Genomic DNA, 22,841 nt, shown 5'->3' with positions numbered 1-22,841 from the left:
CAGATTCATGGCACCCCTAGTTTCATTTTTGCGGGCAAACTGAAAGCTTTGGAATGCCCAATCTTTTAGTGATATAGGCGAACTTAAGAAGTCCGTGTTGGCGGAGCTACAAGAGTTAGAGAGGGTACAGAAGGGTTGGGTTCTTTCTATGGAAGAATTCTCTCGGAAGATTGAGTTAATTTCAGAATTAGAGAGGGTTACCTTATTGGAGGAGGTCTCTTGGCGCCAAGAATACGAGTATTGTCGTTAAAAGAAGGAGATAGAAGCACAAAGTTTTTTCAGAGTGACCAATTCCCATAGGAGAACTAATACCATTGAGATGCTAAACATAGATGGCGCTATTCGCACGAAGGCCCGTCTGATTCAAGAGCATATTGCTGTTTCTTTGAACATTTGCTTACCGAACAGGTGGGGTGGAGGCCCAAGCTTGATGGACTAGCGTTTGAGTCCATCGAGCAGCAACATGTTTCTTGGGTAGAGAGGCCCCTCGAGGAGACAAAGGTTCATGGTGTTGTGAGGAGGATGATCAAAGACAAAGCATTTATCTAGATGGATTTTCTATGGGATTTTTTCTATCATGTTGGGATGTGGTGAAGGAGGACCTAATAAAGGTGTTCCATGAATTTTATTCAGTTGAAAAATTTGAGAAAAGCCTCAACGCCACTTTTATTGCGCTTATTCCCAAGAAGATTGGGGCATTGGAGGTGAAGGACTATATGCCCATTAGTCTTGTGAATGGAGTGTACATGATTATTTCCAAGGTACTTGCAAATCACCTTGGGGAGGTTTTGGGGCGGATCATTAGGAAACCCTAAAATGTATTTGTAAGGGGTAGACAAATTTTGGACTCAATTCTCATCACCAACGAATGCCTAGATAGTAGATTAAAATCTGGCAACTGGGGTATCTTATGTAAGTTGGATATGGAGAAGGCCTATGATCATGCCAATTGGGATTTCCTACTTTACTTGCTTGAGAGGTGTGACTTTGGGGAGATATGGTGCTCATGGATCAGGTGGTGCATATCAACGACGAAGTTCTCAATTTTGGTGAATGACGATTTGGTGGGTTTTTTCAATAGCTCTCGTGGTTTTAGACAAGGGGATCCTTTGTCCCCACTCTTGTTTGTCATTGTCATGGAGGCACTTAGTAGAATGATCTCAGCCTTGGTTAGCAATGGTTTTGTGGCTGGTTTTTTGGTCGGTGATACTCTTAACATTTCTCACTTATTGTTTGTAGATGATACTCTAATATTTTGTGAGGTAGAACAAAGCTAGATTTGGGCATTGAGGGGGCTTCTACTTTGTTTTGAGGCTGTATCCGGGTTGAAAGTGAATGTAGCCAAGTCAGAATTGGTTCTAGTTGGTAACGTTCACAACATCTAGTAGCTGGCTAACACTCTTGAATGTAAGGTTTGGAAGAGATTGTACTTGTAGAAAGGTGGCAGGACCACCTTAATCAAGAGCACCCTGTGAAATTTACCAACTTTATTTTTTTTATCTTTATTCCCAATTCCAACAAGTGTGGTGACCTGTATTGAGAAACTTCATCATAATTTCTTTTGAAGTGGTCTAGGGGATGAATTCAAATTCCACCTAGTTAAGTAGGATACTCCCCAATCTCTTCTGGTGGGTTGGGTATTAGAAACCTGAGGGTTTTTAATCGGGCCCTTCTTGGGAAATGGTTGTGGTGATACAATAAGGAACCAGAAGTTTTATGGAAGTCGGTGATTGACTGCAAGTATGGAGGTATGCGGGGGAGGTGGAGCACTAGGGAGGTACAAGGGGCGTATGGAGTGGGAGTTTGGAGGCATATTAGACGAGGGTGGGGGGTTTTTGCTTGTCACACTAGACTTGTGCTGGAAGGTGGCTCAATAATAAAATTCTGGTATGACTTATGGTGTGGAGATAAAACCCTCAAGGACTCATTTCATTCAGTCTTCAGGATTGTAGGTGAGAAAGAAGCTTCAGTGGGTGAACTCATGGAGTTATCTTGTGACCTAGTCCAATGGAACGTGAGCTTTACTAGGGCGGTCCAAGATTGGGAAGTTGACAACTTTGAGGATTTCTTTAGACTCTTGTACTCCATAAAACTGAGCCCTCAAAGATCTGACACATTGTGGTGGGTACCTGCATGTAAAGGTATATTCTTGGTTCGCTCTTTCTATAAGTCTCTCACACAATTGCCGAACAATCACTTTCCATGGAGAAGGATTTGGAGAAAAAAGTGCCTCCCAAAGCAGCATTCTTTGCTCGACAGCTTCTTTGGGTAAGATTTTGACGATGGATAACTTACAGAAATGCAGGCTGATTATAGTGGATTGATGCTATATGTGCAAAACAATGGCGAGACTGTGGTTCATCTTCTACCGCATTGCGAGGTTGATAGAGCATTATAGGAAGATGTATTTAGACGGTTAGAGCTAGCCGGGGTTATGCCTACCACAGTGGTTGAGCTTTTGGCTAGTTCGACAAATCTAGGCGGTATTCCACAAGTTACAGCTATGTGGAAGATGGTACCTATTTGTATTCTGTGGTGCGTATGGCAAAAGTGTAATGAATGGACATTTGAGGACGATGAGCACTCATTAGAGGAGCTTAGATTATTTTTCGTTAGAACTTTGTTTTTGTGGGCCAAAGTTGTTGATTTCAAGGGCCTTGATTTTCATGATTTTCTTGTTTCAATTTCTTCCTCCTAGATAGGTGTTACCTCTTATATACCATCTTGTACTTGGGCTGTGCCTATTCTTATTAATAGAATTGGTTACTTATCAAAACAAAAAAATGTTACTAGTTGGAACCTGAAGATTTGCAAATCAGCATAACAGATAAATACTTGAAGTTAGATTGTGGTTGCGTTATTTTTGTACATTCATAATAGTACTATCTTACAGTCACTAATCAAAGTCTGGCATGATTGCAGGCCTTTATCAAATGGTCAACGTGGGGAGGTATATGAGGTGAATGGTGATCGCGTTGCTGTCGTTTTGGATATTTGTGAAAAGAACTCTAATGAAGAGGAGGAGAAACTCAAAGAAGAGCCTTCAAAACCTTCGATTTATTGGATAGATGGTACCTTTCCTGATTACTTGTAAAAAAAAATTATTTCTCTCTGGCTGGAATTTATCTCAGTTCAATGTGGATGGAGTTTATCCCTTCTTTGGAACAAACAGTCAACGACAATCCCATCTTTTAATGACAGGAATTATTACTATTATTATTTTATTATTTATTTATGTGGATATGGTGGCCCTGGGCTAAACAAAGATTTTTATGGGCTTGGAGCTTATATAATCACACATATCTAGGATGAGCCTATATTTCATAACAGGAGGGTTGCACTATATACCTAGGATGGGTTGATACTTTCTAGACGTGGGGCTGGGCTTTTGCCTTAGGATCAATTCTGTTCGGTCTCAGTGCACTGAGGACTGAACTGGTCTAGTCAATTTTGAAAAAAATAGGATAAAGAACCAAATTGAGCCTGTTAAGAACTGGCCTGTCTGGTTGGGACCATATCATTGGATAACCCTAAATGCCCCCTCTCAAATTCTTGACACCCTTGTCAAGGCCATATATATGGTGCTCTAGCCTCTAGTATCCAATGGCTGCCCTTATTAGGTGGTTTTGATACCGTATCCCAAAAAGACTAATCAATTTGGACCTTCCATGACCTCACTTATAAAGCCCAGTTTCACCTAGTAAGTTGTGAATGTGAGACGTACCTCCCATGACTTCCTTTATAACTTATCCACTATATGTGTGTCATTCCTTTTCACAAAGTGGGATTGGGTGTTATGGAATTGGATTATGGAACAACATCAAAAGGGGTTGGGGGAGTTCTCACGATATACCAGATATGTGGTGGGCAATTGGTCCAAGATAAAGTTTTGGCATGATGTGTTGTGTATAGAGTAGCCTCTTAAAGGGAATTTTTGAATGTATTCTGCATTGCTCGGGCCAAGGATGCATCCACACTTGATCATTTACAGATTCAAAATTTTGAAGTCGATCCTCTTAATGGGAAGTTTACTTTATCAGAGTGGCACATAATTGGGAGTTGAATCTCTTTAACTAATTTTATGCTTGATTTATTGCTTTTTTTTATAGGTAATAAAAAACCTTTATTCATTTGTAAATGAGGCATAGCCTAGGTACACAAGATGTATATGATTTATAGTAACAAGTAATTCATAGTCTACCCATCCCTCTACACAACTCCACTTCATTAGCATGACATATATCCTCCGTAGGTTTTTCAATGTAAGGGTCTTCCCTAGTGCAATCATCCAAATGCGGAAAGTCACTTTTGAGGGGCTTCACTCGGCCAGATGGGCTTCCATGGAAAGGCAGTACTATCACAAGGGATCAATGCACAATAGAACAACTTGACTTCAAACACCCCTCTTGGACATGGCCCTGCGCATGTTGTCTTCCCTATCTGTAACGCCCCAATGGAAGGCCCAAACCACATGACCTATACTCTAAAAGGACTAGTCATTGATACAATTGGAGTCCCATTAGAACCTTATAAAGAGCAATAACTTCTCATTTCCAAGCAATGTGGGATCCCATACACCACCTACCCTTATCCATATCATATGGGATATCACAATCTACCCCCCTTAAATTCCCGACTGTCTGGCCTATCTATTGTAAGTGGCATGACTCAAGTCTCACATTTCTGGTTGAACCTGTCTCTGATACTATTTGTAACGCCCCAATGAAAGGCCCAAACCACATGACCTATACTCTGAAAAGACTAGTCAATGATACAATTGGAGCCCCATTGGAACCTTATAAAGAGCAAGAACTTCTCATTCCCAAGCAATGTGGGATCCCATACACCACCTACTCTTATCCATATCATATGGGGTATCACACCATCTGTTGTGATAGCTAGAACTATGTGGTATTCAGTTCTTGGTCTCTTTGGGCTAGACTAGACTGGGTGATGCCTAGGCAGGTGGCAGGTTAATTAGCATGCAGAAATGGAAAATATGATATTTTTTGCAGCTGGATCTTGTGGAGAATTGTCCCTATCTATTTAATGTAGTTATGGAAGGGGAAACAATTGGAGCTTTGTAGACAACACCAGTCCAATGGAGCAACTGAAAGCTTTCTTTTTCATTAAGTTGTACTATTGGATGGCTGCTTATTTATGTTCCTTCAGCTTTAGCTGCCAGGCTTTTTTTTAACCCCTTTTTTTCCCACTAGTTGGAGCTTTTCGAACCAGCAGGGGCGAAAAAGATATTTTTGGGTGAAGTTTTGAGGTTAACCACTCCATTGCTTGACAGAATGGTAGACCTAGCTACTTTGTATTGATAAGTGTGAATTCGTGGGCAATCTAGATATCCTCGATAGGTTACAGCTCGATTCTAGTCATACTATAAACATAAAACAACATTAACGACAACAATAATAATTATGTAACAGTAATGGGGATTGACATCTATACTGCAACGGTGCTTTAATTATGACATTAGGTTACAGAATTGGCTATAATTTTATTTCGTATATGATCTCAATTGATTTATTAACTATTGCAGATAAACACCAATCCTTGATTGATGTATACTCAATGTGTACTTGGATAGTGCACCTTTTTTTTCAGTTTTATCTTCATATAAAAAATGTTGAACTAATTGGCCCAAAAATGAGGTTTCTAATACTGGCTTAATTTTTTCTTAAAAGTTTTAGCAGCTGCAATGCCTTGTTGATGATAACCTTCTGATATGTGTGTCAATCTTAGCCTGTGTATATGCTCATTTCATCCTAAAGAAGTGAATTTTTTTCACCTAACAGTTAAGGAGATAGAGCATGATCTTGACATGCAGATAGAAGATTGCTTTGTCGCAATAGAGGCTTTGTGCGAGGTATACTGTCAATATATGCTGGACATCTCTAATGTGTTGTGAATAACAATAAAACAACAAAAAACTCTATCAAATGTGAAGATGCTTCAGGCAATGCCTCCTAAACAACAGATGTTCACTTTTGATTTGTTTTTAGGTTTTGAGATCCATGCAACCCCTCATTGTCTATATTCCAGACTCTTCTGAATGGTTGTCTAGAGCAGTTCCCAAGTCAAATCGTAAGGAGTTTGTCCATAAGGTGCAGGGAATGTTTGACTCATTATCAGGTCCAGTTGTTCTGATCTGTGGGCAGAACATAGTTGAATCGGGATTGAAGGAGAAGGATAAATTTGTAAGCTTCATGAGTTTAATGTTAATTGTCAACTTATATATATATATATATATCTACAAATGCGCATATTGAGGGCATTATTTGTCTTTTTAAACCTGTTCATAACTTGTTGGCGATGTTTTCTTATTTTTTTCTTTACATGATTCTTGACAGACGATGATACTCCCAAATCTTGGGCGCCTTGCTAAGTTGGTAATGCTTGCTATCCTTAAGAAGGCTTTGCAATGGATACATACTATTTAAAGAGATAGATTGTCGACTTTTCTTGTACTATCACAGATTTCTGACCCTTTTATAGTGTTCATTAAATGGTTCAATTGTTGTAATAATTTGTGCACATGCAGGCTTCTCAAATTTCCATATAGAATACATTTGAAGAATGTGTCTTTAACCTTACAGTGGTATTTGCTTTACACTTCTATTAAAAAGTTCAATGGTTTCGATAGTACTAGGAAGTGCACTCCTGGGCATCTGTCGGGATATGCTTTGTGGGCATATTGCATGAAATGCTTTGTGGCGCATATATTCTAGTGAAAGCTATTACCTTTCAGCAGTCTCTTTGGAAGTTATAATAAAACTAATCTTACTTCATACAGATCAGTTTTTTTTTTTTTTTTTTTTTATATTGTCCATGCTCCTTTTCTTTGCCCATTTCTGGCAAGCTTTATAGGAGAAAGGAGGAAAAGGTCAGGATAGTGGCTTAGGGTTTACTCAAACACATGGAACAGATTACGAGGGAGCCTTTGCAATGTAGGTGGTTGCCAAGATAAAGCCTGTCTCCAAATGTGACCAAATATGTTACTATTTGTTAGGCATAGGCAGTTGTTTGAAAAAGGTGAAATTACACACTGTACTCCTAACCTATAAATATATATTTTTTTGGTAAGGGTCATCCCACACTACCAATAGTGGCACCCTCCTGATAAGATCCGTCCTTCAAGATTGTTTCCATTTCACCTATTTTTCCACTATCTTGATCAAATTTCAAAGAGGGCATACGTTGCAAAGTTTTGGTATGTTGTGATTTTTTGGCAGTTTGAGAATCTTAAAATTGGTAGTTCGTGGCACACATAGCAAATGGGGTGTTAGTTGAGGAGGGGAAAAAGATAATGTTTTGGAAAACAAAGAGTACACTACTACATATAGACATTTATTCTGAGAGACAGGTTTAGGATCTCGTATTCTCTTGGCCTGTATGTTCTGAATTAAGTGGAGTACTTGGTTGGCTGCAGATTATGTTGACGTAACAAAAAGCTTATAACTGTTTGACTTGTAACTTTCCAGTGTACTGACACCCATGTTTCTTTTATATAGATGGCTTATTTACACCACTTTCTTCTTAAAATACATGTTAGAAATTCTGATTATGTTCTGTGAACCACTTATATCATTGGTACTATTGATTACTCTTGTGGTTGTTATGTGTACCTGTCATATTATTGTTGTAATATTGAATTTGACTTACCTTTACTTTCCAGCCTCTCCCTTTAAAGCATCTTACTGAGGGTCTTAAGGCAACGAAGAGATCTGATGAGAACGAAATATATAAGCTCTTCAATAATGTTTTCTGCATATATCCGCCCAAGGTAAATGTTTGACTTATTCTTGAACATACCAGAGAATGAAATAGCCAGTGTAATATGCTTGTGAAGTATTATAATGATGTTTTGTTACTCGTAGCTTGCTTTTTTTGGTCTTTCTTTGCATTATGTTACTGTTGATGTGTAAGGAGTAGGGGGACACTTGATGGAGTTGAGCTTCCTCTTAGTAGAGTCAAACTTTTGGGATTGCTTGTCCATTGAGTGTCTACCGGGAAGGAGAGCAGGGGTTTGTTTAGCACACCATTTGGGTTCTTTTGTGCTTTGATATATATTCATTTATTGCTGTAACTTTTTATTCTAATTGGTTCTTGCAAGCCACAAATTAGTTTTGGCGATTTTCATAATTATTATCATCCTTGATTTTTGTAGGAGGAAGATAATCTTAGAACATTCAATAAACAGGTTGAAGAAGACAGGAGGATTGTGATAACACGGAGCAGTTTGAATGAGTTGCATGGGGTATGGGGCTAGCTAAAGTTGTTTTGAGCAAAAGTTGGTATTTCCGATAAATATGTACTTGCTATGACAATGACATCTTTTTTTTTTTATTCGTAAACAAATTTTTATTAATCAAAAGAGAGACAAAAATGCCCAAGTATACGGACATATACTATGACAATGACATCTTCTATTCTGAGTTGTTTAAATTTTTAGTGCCTACAGTTTTTTATGTCACTGAACCTATTTGACCAATGGGACTGACTGCTGAAGTTGTGAATGTAGGTTCTTGAGGACCATGAGCTGTCATGCATGGATCTATTGAATGTAAATATAGATGGCGTGATGTTGACAAAAAGAAGTAAGAAACTAGAATGACAACGATTTGTAATTTTTCTTTGTTAAAAACTTTCATTGTTATATTCCCTGTGCAAATATCATATTGTTGATGCCAAATAGTAAAGTTTTCTCAAAATTCATGAGAATCTTCAAGTAAAACTATTAGATGTATTGGTGCTAATACAGTAAAATATAATTTAAGAGATAAATGTAAGTATGAAAATTAGATGCAGCACCATCTTAATTACAGCGAGGAAAAGTTGTCAAAAAATGGCTTGCTCATGTGTAATGAAGGAAGGTGGTCCTCATCATTGGTAGAGTTAATTGGGGAGAAAGATCTATTAGCTGATTCCAAGTTGTTAGGATGCGCTAAGAAAGAAATAGTAGTTGGGATGCAAGATCTTATGAAATTAGTACTTGAGATGGCCTTCAATTCTCTCCCTCTTTGCCCTCAAAAGCATAAAACAAGGAATTTAAAGAATAGATCTTTATGTCTTGTGTATTTCTATCTAGCAAAAAGTAGGGAATGTAGGCTTGCTTATTTTACATACTGGATGGTCATTGCTGTCAAGGAGTAGTTTTATCTGAATATCATCATTATCGATTTTGCTTGCAGAAGCAGAGAAAGTTGTTGGCTGGGCTAAAAATCATTACTTGTCTCACTGTCAGCTTCCATCAGTAAAAGGCGGAAGGTTGCATCTTCCACGTGAAAGGTGACTTTCTTTTCATTGCTAAAGATAATATAAGTTCTTACAAAACCTTGAAGTTGATTGCTGTTTTTGTGTGTGAAGCCTTGAAATGGCAATTTTGAGGTTGAAGGAGCAAGAAGAATTGTCTCGAAAGCCCTTGCAAAGTTTGAAGGCATGTTTTATCATTTACATTGAATATGGAAGTTGAAATATTAAAGCCTTTGTATATCATGTACACCTCTAACGCTCAAATTATAACAGAACATTGTGAAGGATGAATACGAAAGCAACTTTATTTCTGCAGTGGTTCCACCTGGTGAAATTGGTGTCAAATTTGATGATATAGGTGCTCTAGAAGATGTAAAGAAGGCACTGAAGGAACTTGTCATTCTTCCAATGAGGAGACCAGAGCTTTTCTCTCAAGGAAACCTGTTGAGGGTATTATTTTTATGACTTCGTCATTTGTAATGCATTTTGGTCAAGGTTAGTTTGGGTTTGTGGTTTGCATTCTCATTGTCTGATTTGTGGACGCTTTTGTCAGCCTTGCAAAGGAATATTGCTTTTTGGGCCTCCTGGAACTGGGAAAACCCTTCTCGCCAAGGCTCTTGCCACAGAAGCAGGGGCCAACTTCATCAGTATAACTGGTTCAACACTTACTTCGAAGGTACACAGAAAAGGAGTTGCTGATTCTATTATACTCACTGTTTTAGGATCAAACCACTAGCTGTGTTTATTATGATCTTACAGTATTCTAGTTTCCACTTCATCACTCTTCCATCCTTGGATGCACTATTCCTATTTTATTTTTTAAGTAATAATTCTTTATTGATAAGCACAAGAGGCGCAACTCTAGGACACAGGAGATATACAAGAGACACCTATCTTGAGTTCCTCTATCGGCCGATCATATTCCTCGAAGGTCCTATTATTTCTCCCATTCCAAACACGCCAAATGAAGCAAATAGGGACCATCTTTCATATTGCTACTATTTTTGGGCGGCCACCTAGTCTTATCCAAGAATAGAAAAGCTCATCAATACTTCTAGGCATGACTTAAACCAATCTGACCTGCCTGAAGAAGTCATTTCATAGTGCTCTTGCAACATTGCAATGAAGCAAGAGATGGTCAACGGACTCACCACTACCCTTACACATGCAACACTAGTCAATTACAACCGCATATCTTTCTTTATTATGTTTGTTGTGAGAATCTTCCCATGCGTTTCTGTCCAAGTAAAAACAGCTGCTCTTAATGGAACCTTAGTCCGCTAAATGCTATTCCATGTTAGTTGATTGTTGACATTAGGGCCGATTATACATTATATAAAGAACAGACACTGAAAAGCCCTCTCTTGGACAGAGCCCAAAAAGTCTTATCATCTTCTTCTCCTCCACTAAGCCTACTGGAGTATAGCATATTAAAGAACTCACTTAAGGCATCAACCTCCCAGTTTTGTGCCACTTTGATGAAGCTATTATTCCACTGAATGACATTACTCAGCATCTCCAAGTTGTCTGTCATCAAAGCATTCTTAACACTAGCAACACCATACATCACCAGGAAGATTTCTTTAAGAATCCTATCTCCACACCGTAGATCAAACTAGAATCTAATTCTGGATCCATCTCCCACCTCACATTTGATATGGTTAGGAAACTTCCCACAACCTCTTCTAATATTCTTCCATGAAAAACTCTACTCATCATCCATACACCATACACCACACACCACACACCTACTTTTATTTTTTTATCTTTTTATATTTTTTCCCTTAGCAGGTGTGTGGTGTAGGGTGATGAGTAGAAAAACTCTTCTTCCATAGGCCTACCCCAATCCAGCAATCCAGTCAATGGACTTCATTTGTACTCCACCTTAGTGGTGTGCATGCAGACCGGAAACCTGGAAATTTGGATGTCCAGGCCAGGTCTCCGGCCCGCTTTCTAGAAACGGAAAACCGGATCCGGTATCCATCCGGGTGTATCCAGATTTCTGCCCTACACCCGGGCTGATAGCGGATCCGTCAACGGATAGCGGGTAATACCCGCTATCCATTTCTTTAAAAATATTACCTGTCGTCTTTTTAAGAAAATACAAAATTTAAAAATAATTAATTAATAAATCTGTATTAATTGAAGATGACCCTTGAGGTTTAACATTTACAAGAGTGAAAGGCGAATTATATGAAAATGCATGCTGGTAGTTGTATTATCTGTAGTTCTCTATCCTTCCATCCTAAGCAATACTGTCATAGCCATAATTAAGCAGCCAATGGATCTTCTTGCAAGTACCTGAGCTGCACTACCAATTGAAAAGATAATCATTGTGAATGCTCAGGTTTGTGTCTGATTATACTGAAGAAATCAAGATTCTTGATTGTTGTTTGGGAAGTGAGAAAAACAGAGAGAAACGGAAATGGGAATTCTGTAGTGAAGTGTAAACTGAATGGATGAATGAATTCATCTGTGCAAGTTGATTATTAAGAAAATTAGGAAAGATTCATAAGCTGTAATATAAACAAGCAGCATATTTGTGAACATTTTGACAAAGGTTGAAGATCTGGGAGAGTAAAGCTAAGTGATAATGATTGAGCTAGAGACAATTCTGTTTACATTTAATTTTTTCTGATATTATAGTTTATGTTTGCATTTCTATTTTTGTTTTTCAAATTTTTAAAAAACCGGTATTTTTTCAGAAATAAAAACCCGGGTATCTGGGTGGATATCCACAAATCCGCCCGGATCTAAATACATTTCCGAATCTGGATTTATACCTGGAGCTGGATATCTGCATCTGGATATATTCCTGGATCCAGGCTTCTCCGGATATCTAGATCTTGATCCAGAGGAACATTCTTTCGGAGTCCACCTACCCTACAAGCATTCGTAATTGGAATCTACTACTACTCTCCACAGAGTCTCCTATTTTATTTTGATAATGTCAAAGCCACTTCCCAAAAGTTTCCTCGTTGAATAATTGCAGATTACGGATCCCCAACCTTCCCTCAGAAATTGGAGGACAAATCTTGTCCCAACTTACGAAATGAAATCTCACCTCTTCTGCTAAATTACCCCAGAGGAAATCTCTTTGTATCTTCTCAGTGCGCAAAGCAAGGATAGAATGAAGCAGAAAAAGTGACATGAAATATGTGGGTAGGTTAGAAAGAGTGCTCTTATTCAAAGTGATCGTACCCCCTTGGGAATTGGGATAAATGCATCCCCTTTTCATCTGGCCAACCACCTCTTAATCTTTTCAATAATCTCATCCCAAACTGCTTTTGTCGTAAAGGTGGCTCCTAATGGAAGACCATATACTTCATTGGTAAGGATGACACCTTTTTTTTTTTCGATCGGTAATCAAGAAGTTTTATTCATAAAAATAGGCAAAGTCCAAGTACACAGGGAGTATACAGGAGAAGTACCTAACTAGAGTTTACAACTGACAGTAAAAAGTCATGGACATTTAGTTTGTTACAAACAATGGCCCCCACCTATAAGAACAATGTTTTAAAGAAGAAAACTTTCAGCTCCTCCATTGTTCTCTCGTGGTTTTCGAAGATTCTATCATTTCGCTCCCTCCAAATACACCAACACATACATATAGGAACCATTTTCCAAATTGTTGCAACTTGTGAATTACCTTGGAGGCCTCTCCAGCTTGCTAGAAAATCCACCATTCTAAGAGGCATGACCCATGATAATCCAATTCTTGCAAAAAAATCATCCCACATGGTCCTAACCACCTCGCAATGTAGAAGCAAATGATCTACTGATTCACCATTCTTCTTATACATGCAACAACAATCCAACACCATTACCCGACGTTTCCTTAAATTATCTATGGTGAGAATTTTGTCCAATGTTGCTGTCAAAAAAAAAAAAAAAGAACTGCTTTTGTAGGAGCTTTTGTTTGCCAAATACTCTTCCATGGGAATATGGGCATGCCTGGGCTCGTTAAAACTTTGTGAAATGATCTGACAGTGAATTTACCTTTCTTGGAAGGGCTCCATATCATCTTATCTATGGTACCGTCAGTCATGCTTATGGAATACAATATTGCATAGAACTTTGTGATAGCCTCCAACTCCCAGTCTTGGGCTGCCCTAGTAAATCAACATTCCATTGAGGGGAGCCACTAGAAAAGTCCAAGAGGTCCGCTGTCGTTGCATCCTTTGCTCGTGCAAGCTCAAATATGGCAGGGAAAGTGTCTTGGAGGCTTCATTCACCACACCATTTGTTATACCAAAATCTGAAACAAGTGTCGTCATCCATTACAATATGTGCATGTCTCCAGAAAGTCTCCCAACCTTTTCTATTTCCACAAACGTACCCCATATGGACCGCGTACCTCATTTGAGCACCATCCACCCCAAGCCTCCCCAACTTGTGCATATATAACGGACTTCCACAGAAGGGTGACACCTTGCAAATCAAATTTTCCCTCCAAGCTGTCTACATTGGCAACCTGACCCACTAGAACTAGTTCCAACTTAACTGAATTAATCTTCAATCTGGGGACTACTTCAAAGCATAAAATTAGAGCTCGCACATACTGAAGATGATTCAGGTCATTCTCACTGAACAATAGAGTATCATCTACAGGTCATTCTCTTGTATATGTTGGGGAGGTGTGGCTTCGGGCCTAGGTGGCGTAATTGGATTAGGTGGTGCATATCCACAGCCAGATACTCAGTATTGATTAATGGCTGCCCTACCGGTTTCTTTCGTAGCTCTCGAGGTCTAAGGTAAGGAGATCCTTTGTCCCCACTTCTCTTTGTTATTATTATGGAGGCCTTGAGTAGGATGACATCGGCGGCGGTGATGCACGGGTTTGTGACCGGATTTACGATTGGTGATCCCAGTAGGGGTATTATTACTTTGTCTCATTTACTTTTTGCAGATGATACACTCATATTCTGTGAGGCGGATCAAAACCAGTTGAGGGCTTTGAAGGCTTTGTTACTATGCTTTGAAGCAGCGTTAGGCTTGAAGGTGAACTTTGACAAGTCAGAGGTAGTGCCAGTGGGGAACGTGAGTAACACTAGGCAGCTAGCTATTATTCTTGGGTGCAAGGTAGCCTCTCTTCCGATTACCTATCTAGGATTGCCGTTGGGGGCTGCAGCAAGGGTCTCATCCATATGGGATTCAGTCATAGAGAAGATAGGACGGAAATTGGCAGGGTGGAAAAGATTGTACTTGTCGAAAGGTGGCCGTTTGACTCTTATCAAGATTATCCTTTCTAACCTACCTACATACTTTTTATCTTTGTTTGGGCTAGGGGATGAATTCAAATTTCACCTAGTCAGCTGGGATAAGGTGTGTACACCAATCTCGTCTGGTGGTTTGGGTATCAAAAACCTGAGAATTTTCAATCGGGCCCTGCTTGGGAAGTGGTTATGGAGGTATAATAACGAGACAGAAGCCTTATGGAAGCTGGTGATTGACTATAAATATGGAAGCATGTGGGGGGGATGGTGTATTGAAGAGGTGTACGGGCCTAGAGGTGTGGGAGTTTGGAAACACATTAGGAAGGGGTGGGGGGATTTTAGTAGCCTTTCTAAATTTATGTTGGGGAGGGGTTCTCGCATTAAGTTTTGGAAGGACATATAGTGTGGGAATGAGGCCCTATAGGATACATTTCCAGCTATTTTTCAATTGGCATGCAACCAGGAAGCTTCAATAGAGGACCTTATGCTTCTAACAGGGGACCAAGTTCAGTGGAACGTCACATTTAGTAGAGCAGCGCAAAACTGGGAAGTGGACACCTTTGAGGCGTTTTTCAGCTTACTTTATTCCATGAAGCCAAATGGACAGCAAGTCGATAGGCTGTGGTGGACGCCTACGGGTAAGGGCATTTTTTCAGTTCGATCCTTTTATTGCCAATGCCCGGTTCCCATGGAGGAGAATCTGGAGAAATAAGGTGCCTCCGAAAGCGATCTTCTTTACTTGGACAGCAGCGTTAAGGAAGATTCTGACTACCGACAATCTGAGGAAGCGCCGTTTAGTCATTCTAGACTGGTGTTGCATGTGCAAGAGAGCTGGCGAGACAATGGATCACCTTTGCTACACTGTGAGACTATTAGAGCCTTGTGGGTTGAAGTATTTAGCCGGATAGAGTTAGCCGTTGTTATGCCTGCAACGATGGTAGATCTATTGGCCAGCTGGACACTTCCGAGAGGAGCTCAACAAATCAAGGCGGTGTGGAATATGATCCCGATCTGTATTATGTGGTGTATATGGCAAGAGCGCAATGATCGAACTTTCGAAAACAAAGAGCGGTCTTCAGAGGAACTTAGAACGTTTTTTTTCCGTACTTTATTTCTATGGGCCATTGCTTTAGATTTTAATGGCCTGACTTTTCATGACTTTCTAGTTTCTCTTACTTCGACCTAGATAGGTCTTATCTCTTGTATACCATCTTGTGTACTTGGGCTTTGCCTATCTTTATTAATATATCTTTGATTACTTGTCAAAAAAAAAAGTATCATCTACATAAAACGATGGGATACATTGGTTACATTAGTGTTTCTAGCCCCCACAGAGAAACATGAAATAAAACTCCCTTAAACCAACGCCTTTAACATTTTGCTCAAAGTTTCCATGAAAATGATAAATTGCAATGATGACAAGGGATCTTCCTGCTGCAGGCCTTGAGAAGTGGTAAAGAAACCAAAAGGGGTACCATTTATTAATACAAAGAAACGCACAGTAGAAATACTTGTGCTATATAAGCTTGCCATTTTTCCCCAAATCCACATCTCCGTAATAGATATAATGGGAAATCCTTCATTCCATTCAATAAAGATTCTTACTTATAAAAAACAATAAAATATAATGGGAAATCCCAATTTATATGATCATATGCTTTCTCGAGATCTACTTTGTATAGCACCCCAGGCACTCTAGATCTAAGTCTAATATCCAGGCTCCCATTAGCAATAAGAACCGAGTCAAGAACTTGTCTAACTCACTAAGGCATTTTGAGTCAAGAACTTAATCCTCTATTCCTTTTGTCTTAGCTGTTTTGGCTATTTCGGGGTCAGTGGAATGTATAAATGCACGCAGTCCTTGACCTCATGCTAGCTATAAATTCAGATTAGAGATCCATACAAGAATCGTAGACAATGATTTATTTCTTTAACTCCTGAGTAATTTGAAATGCAGTTTTGCATGCATATTTCGGTATGATTTGGAGAACATAACTAGGAGAACCTTGCAAATAGTAAGACCTCTGCAACAATTTCATCTTGTCCACAAATCACTTGTTTTCAGCCACATATTCTCAAACTTGAATACTCTCTATTCTGCACCTTATCATCATAAACTAGCATCAAAGGAAAATGGTCTGATAAATCTGGGGAGCCTTCTGTGAGAAACTGTAGGGGATTTTAGCTTCCCATTTTGGAGAAAGAAGAAACCAGTCAATTCAAGAACATGGTTGCAAATTGCAGTTACTAAGCAAGTAAACTTCCTTTCCACGAGAGAGATATCTATTGGGCCTTGTTCAATAATGAATTCTGTAGAGCTCGACCATCGCCTGGGAATAGTGATCTTGCCTCATCTCTCACTTGGATAGCAAATGACATTAGTCTCCCCCGATACACCATGGAATATTCAACCAACTACTTAAACCCGCCAATTCATCCCAAAGAAGACGCTTAGTATCATCATCATTAGATCCACAAACTTCTGCAAAGGTCCACTCAAAATTGTCATCGATACTTTTGAACATGCATGATGGAGAATCTGCCACACATTCATCAGTTTTTTCTACCACCCTCCTACTCCACATGAGCAAAATCCAACCGGAAACCCCATTTAAGCCAAGATAGAACCAATCCACATGTTGGCTGCCCCACAAACTGCACACGAGAGCCCTATACAGAACAACCAACTAGTCTCTTGCAATCAAAACATAACTGCCTTCCATTCCTGATTAGATTCTTGACCTGCAATCATTTACTCTTGTTTAACCTTCTCACATTTGAAGACGAATTTTTGGCTTCATTGACAAAGTATTGCTGCCCTCCCCCTGCCTTTGCCTCTGATAGAATTACCTCCCTTGTGATCATGATTGATGGTGATGGCAAGCATTGATGGCCCCCTGCCTTTGCCTCTGATAGAATTACCTCCCTTGTGATCATGAATGATTGATGGTGATGGCAAGCATTGATGGAAGTAAACGCCCTTAGTTTTTCAAAACCCTTACTAGAGAGGCCCACAAAGCTGTAAAAGCCTTTTACCTTCTCTGAGATCCACACCATGGTGTTTTTAAAAATAATATTTGTGGTTATATATATGGTGTTTTTTAGAATAATGTTTGGGACTTGTATCATATTTGGGGTAAAATGTTTTTCATTTGGGTCAGAAAAACCAACTAGCCCAACAAAAAAGCTCAAAACCGAATCACACTTGTAAAATCGAATTGGAACAGACCGAAATCGTAAACACCAAAAGTTCCAGTTTCCTGGATGAATCAATCTGTATCGGTTCTCAGAATTCCAATACAACTTAGACCGGTTTGGTTTCAAAATATGTCCAAAACGGATCGAATCGAACCAATTACACCCCTACTTGTCATTAACGAATGTTTGTCCCAATTAAAGTGGGGCCATGGGAACAGTGATTGGAAATGGTACCTATCAGCTATTTTTGAAGAAAGTGGCTGCTCTCAAAACTCAGACCTGTGCACTTGCTCTTCGAAGCCGATGTTTATTCTTGAATCGATTAGTTTGTAGTATTATGCATTTTTTTGATAGGTAGTTTGTAGTATTATTCATATTTCAGAAGTATTTAGTTTTATGACTGAGTCAAACGGGTTTTGCCAATGGGCTGTAGCCCATATGGCACCTGCACTCTAGCAAGTATGGGGTGGTGGGTGAGAGGCTGCAGATTCTAACCCCACAGGTGTTTGATACGAATCCAGTAACAAAATGGGGTTTCTTTCAAGGGTTTGATTTTTCTATTAGGTGCAAAAAATATTCTAACATTATTCTCTTTACCAATACAGTGGTTCGGAGATGCTGAAAAGCTTACCAAGGCTCTCTTCTCCTTTGCCAGCAAGCTTGCTCCTGTCATTATATTTGTTGATGAGGTGAGTTTCCGTTATGAAAAACATGCAGTAAATGATGAGGTTGGTTTCTGTGGTGAAAAGATGCAGAAAAAAAAAAGTGTTTATTTTGTTACATATCTAAGAATAATTTTAGAGAGATTTTATGTGAATGCACCTGTGGCCAATTATACGCTAGCTCTCACAATTAAAACTATGTTTAGATGGGCTGGTAAACTTCCATATCGCTTTGGATTTTCAAGTTTGTTATTCCTCAACAAAAACTATGGTGGCAGGGTCTGACTGGCTTCCAAGCAACTTAACTTTTTGACTATATTTTTCTGTAGAAACACTGTTTGGTGTCTTTAATGTGTCATTTTATATTCTCTGTGTTATCTTCATGTCACACTGCACATTTCAAATTACAGATGTTTTGATTAAGCAGCTAATTAGCTATACATACACTTGTTTAAAAGAGGTATTGGTAATTTTGCGACAAGTTAATTAGCTAAAATGCCGGGAAAAGTTTAAGAAGATATGGAAGTTTCAAAATTTGTTAATTCTACATTTCTGTAAGTAAAATTAGTTATTATATATTTGAGAAAGTTAGGATATTAGTTATTATCATTAATAAACAACGTGGTGTTGAAGGAGGAATATTCCATGAAACAAGTGAAGAAAAGAATGTTGAACCACCCTCTCTAACTACTTGTGGTGGACGTACCCTATAAAATGCTTTCTGGAAGTTTTTCCAATTTATTTTTAGTTTTGATTTCGCTAAACTGTGACGACAAGTGGTGAAAGAATTACATGAGAAATTCTTGAATCTGTTTTAGTATTCTTTTTAGGTTCTGTGATGAGTTTTAGGGATAATTACTCATCAATAATCCATTAATATTTTTATTTATGATTTGGGGTCCGTTTTGGGCTAAAAGGGTGCGGTCACAAAATATAAATGGACTTTTTTTGTTTTGTTGTGATGCATCGCTGACTTAGTCTCACAAATTGACTCCTTGTGTAATATTTTATAGTTTGTCTCTGGTTGTTTAGACATTGGGTTTTCTTTTATAGGTTGACAGTCTGCTTGGTGCTCGTGGTGGTGCCTCTGAGCACGAGGCAACTAGAAGAATGAGAAATGAGTTCATGGCGGCTTGGGATGGATTGAGGTCCAAAGACAGCCAAAGAATCCTCATTCTGGGCGCCACAAATCGACCTTTTGACCTTGATGATGCTGTTATACGTCGCTTACCAAGAAGGTAAATTTGATTTGTAAGAAATCCTCTTGGGATTGAAGGCTATATTTTGCTGGTTGTTTTGTCATTTATTGGTCAAAATCTTCCCACATTCTGCATTTGAGCCATACATGCTTTATTTGCTTGGTTATAGTTTACAGTAATAAGCAGCAAAACAGAATTAACACTGTAGCTAATGGAGTTATGTTTGGTGCAATTTAGGATATATGTAGACCTACCAGATGCTGAAAATCGTATGAAGATTTTGAAAATATTTCTTTCGCAAGAGCATCTAGAATCTGAATTTCAGTTTGACAAACTTGCTTATGCAACTGATGGATACTCTGGTAGTGATTTGAAGGTAAGAGTGACGTTAAAATTTCTTCAAGGAATTTGGGAATATGGAATCTCTCATACGTGCTTTTTATTTGTTTGTTTGTCTGTTTTTTGGTGCAGAATCTTTGTATTGCTGCAGCATATAGACCTGTCCAAGAACTTTTAGAGGAAGAAAAAGAGGTAAGGTGCCTTTAGACATTATCTTGAGTAAGTTTTTTAGATTCAATCTAAGATCCCATTTCCACCAGTGTGTGGCACAAGGCACACCTCAACAGCGTATGCAGGTATGAGCCTTGCAATTAGAAATGCGTCAGTCATGAATGTATACTTTATGTATTGTTACTCAAATTTATGTAGCTTGTTTTCTGTCTTCACAAGCAATTAAGACACTTCGATTTTCACCATAATGCGCTTATCATTTAATTATCTGTTTCTGATAAGCCTCACTTGTGGTCACTATTTGTGCCTCCATTGAATTGGAGTGAGATGGTTCTTTGCTGTTCCTTATCACACGTGTTTTGGTCTTGTTCTGACAAAAGGTTCTTTTAACTCCTGAATGTAAAGCCTAAACTACCATTTAGGCAATTGAGAAGCCACAATCAAACAATTCACACGTAGAAACAGTGTTGGTTACCTTATGCTACTTATTTTCTGCATTACTTCCAACATGTTTCAAATCTTTGCTCATTATATCATTATTTTGTTTTACAGGAGTGCAGAAATGTTGCAGATCCGGTCTTAAGACCACTTAGCTTGGATGATTTTATTCAGTCAAAAGCCAAGGTGGGGGAGCTTTACTAACAAGTATTTGCTGTTGTTTGGATCAAATGTTTTCTTAATTACTCTTTGTCCATGAATATTCTGAAAATGATACTTATATAAAAAAAATATTCTGAAAATGACCAACTAAGCCATCTTACGAAATATTCGAACAATCAATTTCCTCATTCTTTATATGTATTTGTACAATTCATTTCATCCCCAGCTTGTTTGCTGTAAAGGGCAGTTACATTGCATAAACAATAAAGTGATTGTCTCATTCTGCTATATAGGTCGGGCCATCGGTTGCGTATGATGCTGCAAGCATGAATGAGCTGAGGAAATGGAATGAACAGTATGGAGAAGGTGGAAGTAGGAGAAAATCACCATTTGGTTTCGGAGACTAATTTTACTGGCATATCATTAATTTATTCTTGGGAAAAAGGGGCCCCTTTTCTTGGTGGTGTTGTACTCCCTAGAGGAAATCTCCCCTTTTCATCCTTTTTGAGCGGATGAAGGAGAAGAAGGTCTTGTCTTGTATCCCATGCAATAAAGTTGCTATATAGAATAGTTTTCTTTTCCCTCATCCAAAAATTTTTGGCCCTTAGTTGTGCCTTCTATAAAATTGCTAATCTTAGACAAGTTTTTTCCCAACTGTAGGATAGTATATTTAACAATTTTGAACAGCCTCCAATCCCTTATCAAAAGATTATATTTGGTAGTATAGAAAGCTTTACTTGTTCTTAAAGTAAGTGTGCAAGATCCAAGATTATACTTAGTTTTAATTCTAGATTTGTAAAGCACAAATCTCTAAAATATCATGAATTATTTCTCTTATGAAATTTCAGTTTCAAAATTAATTTTGAGTAGATCCAATCAGATTGCATATGCATACACTTCGTGCTAAATATGAATCATTTCAATTTACTTTGGTTGTCTTGAGTTCGGGCATAGAATGCATATTATATAACATGCACACATGAATATGATTTGAAAATGTTCAAATGTCCTGTAATTTTTTTAAAAAAATATTCCTTGTAGAGGTTTTTACATGCAAATTTTATGAAGAGTAAAATTCATTTTTCCAGTTAAAATGGTTGGTTTTGTGAATTTTAGTTTGGGTACTCGGGTATTCTTGGAATATTTCATTATTATTTATTATTTTATTATTATTTTTCATACTTTTCATTTATATTCAATATTTATCATTATTTTTGCACTACTATTTACAAAATACCTAAGAATACCTCACTATGGTTGGCCGTTGTGAGGTTAGTTGTTGGAACAATCCGAAATTCAAATTGCCTTAAAACATCTTCTACAAGAAAATCCCGTAATAAGAAGATCATGTGCATTGATTACAAATGTCTCGAGATTGCTGTTGAAGACTTTCGATTCTACATCTCTTGCATTCCTTTGAAGAAATCTGAAGAATGTTTTTTTGGTTCAAGAGTAATCCTGGATCCTATAATAGGTGCTGCTGTAGTTTTCTATTTCTTCCACCCTAAACCCAATTGGCAAATGAGACAAGAAAAGATGGCAAATGAGACATTCCCTTATTCACACTTGCAAATGGAAAAACGCTTTTGTACTTCGATCGAGGGAGAGGTGTTTCAGATCTCTCTCTCTCTCTCTCTCTCTGCAACTGTGTTCATCCCTAGTCTTTCTTTCTCAGTGTCTAGTTCCAGCAGCCTATACTGCATGGACATTTATAACCTGCATCTGGATTCCTGCTTGTTAAGTCAATTACTGAGGAAAATGTGTAAGGAAGACTAACATACTCTTATTTTATGAACATATCAACACTAGAATATTTTATACTTCATTGGCTGCGTACGGTGAATGAGAACAAATCATACGAAGTTATGGTAAAAACTAATCATGTCATTTTCATTGCTTTAAAATTCTCATGTAATAATTTACCCAAACTATCATATATACCTTGCGCATGCTGCAATATTACAGCATATGCGTGAAACTTCATAACAGTGACAGACATTTGAGTTCTGTTTATTTCATAACTCCCATGCATGTGTCCATAATCCTTTCTTGAACGTAAACTAGCTAGATGAACTGTGTCTAGGCCGTCTTATATTGATCTATATAAACGCAATCTGTATAGTTTTCATTCACAGTGCAATTATATTATAAGCATGACCTTGTAAAGATGGCTGGAGTACTTAGGAATTAAGCCT

The 22,841-nt window shown here is 38.3% G+C and overlaps 1 protein-coding gene across 2 annotated transcripts in view; it reads left to right on the top strand.

Moving 5' to 3' along the window:
• The window catches only part of LOC121256271, a 39,729-nt gene extending 18,359 nt beyond the window's left edge, over nucleotides 1–21,370 (top strand). For both annotated transcript variants that reach the window (XM_041157008.1, XM_041157007.1), the window contains 17 exons: nucleotides 2,923–3,071; nucleotides 5,805–5,875; nucleotides 6,012–6,206; nucleotides 6,360–6,398; nucleotides 7,685–7,792; nucleotides 8,177–8,266; nucleotides 8,531–8,606; nucleotides 9,201–9,297; nucleotides 9,376–9,445; nucleotides 9,535–9,711; nucleotides 9,815–9,937; nucleotides 18,281–18,364; nucleotides 19,391–19,575; nucleotides 19,774–19,912; nucleotides 20,008–20,067; nucleotides 20,599–20,670; nucleotides 20,940–21,370. In XM_041157008.1, coding sequence (XP_041012942.1) covers nucleotides 2,923–3,071; nucleotides 5,805–5,875; nucleotides 6,012–6,206; nucleotides 6,360–6,398; nucleotides 7,685–7,792; nucleotides 8,177–8,266; nucleotides 8,531–8,606; nucleotides 9,201–9,297; nucleotides 9,376–9,445; nucleotides 9,535–9,711; nucleotides 9,815–9,937; nucleotides 18,281–18,364; nucleotides 19,391–19,575; nucleotides 19,774–19,912; nucleotides 20,008–20,067; nucleotides 20,599–20,670; nucleotides 20,940–21,053 — 1,849 coding nt within the window. In that variant the 3' untranslated portion in view covers nucleotides 21,054–21,370. The remainder of the gene's footprint in view (nucleotides 1–2,922; nucleotides 3,072–5,804; nucleotides 5,876–6,011; nucleotides 6,207–6,359; nucleotides 6,399–7,684; nucleotides 7,793–8,176; nucleotides 8,267–8,530; nucleotides 8,607–9,200; nucleotides 9,298–9,375; nucleotides 9,446–9,534; nucleotides 9,712–9,814; nucleotides 9,938–18,280; nucleotides 18,365–19,390; nucleotides 19,576–19,773; nucleotides 19,913–20,007; nucleotides 20,068–20,598; nucleotides 20,671–20,939) is intronic.
• Nucleotides 21,371–22,841: the final 1,471 nt, after the last annotated feature.

The sequence above is a fragment of the Juglans microcarpa x Juglans regia genome, chromosome 3D, assembly GCF_004785595.1.
Source record: "Juglans microcarpa x Juglans regia isolate MS1-56 chromosome 3D, Jm3101_v1.0, whole genome shotgun sequence".
NCBI lineage: Eukaryota > Viridiplantae > Streptophyta > Magnoliopsida > Fagales > Juglandaceae > Juglans > Juglans microcarpa x Juglans regia.
Note: the sequence above shows the minus strand (reverse complement) of the source record. Positions and strands in the feature narration are given on the sequence as shown.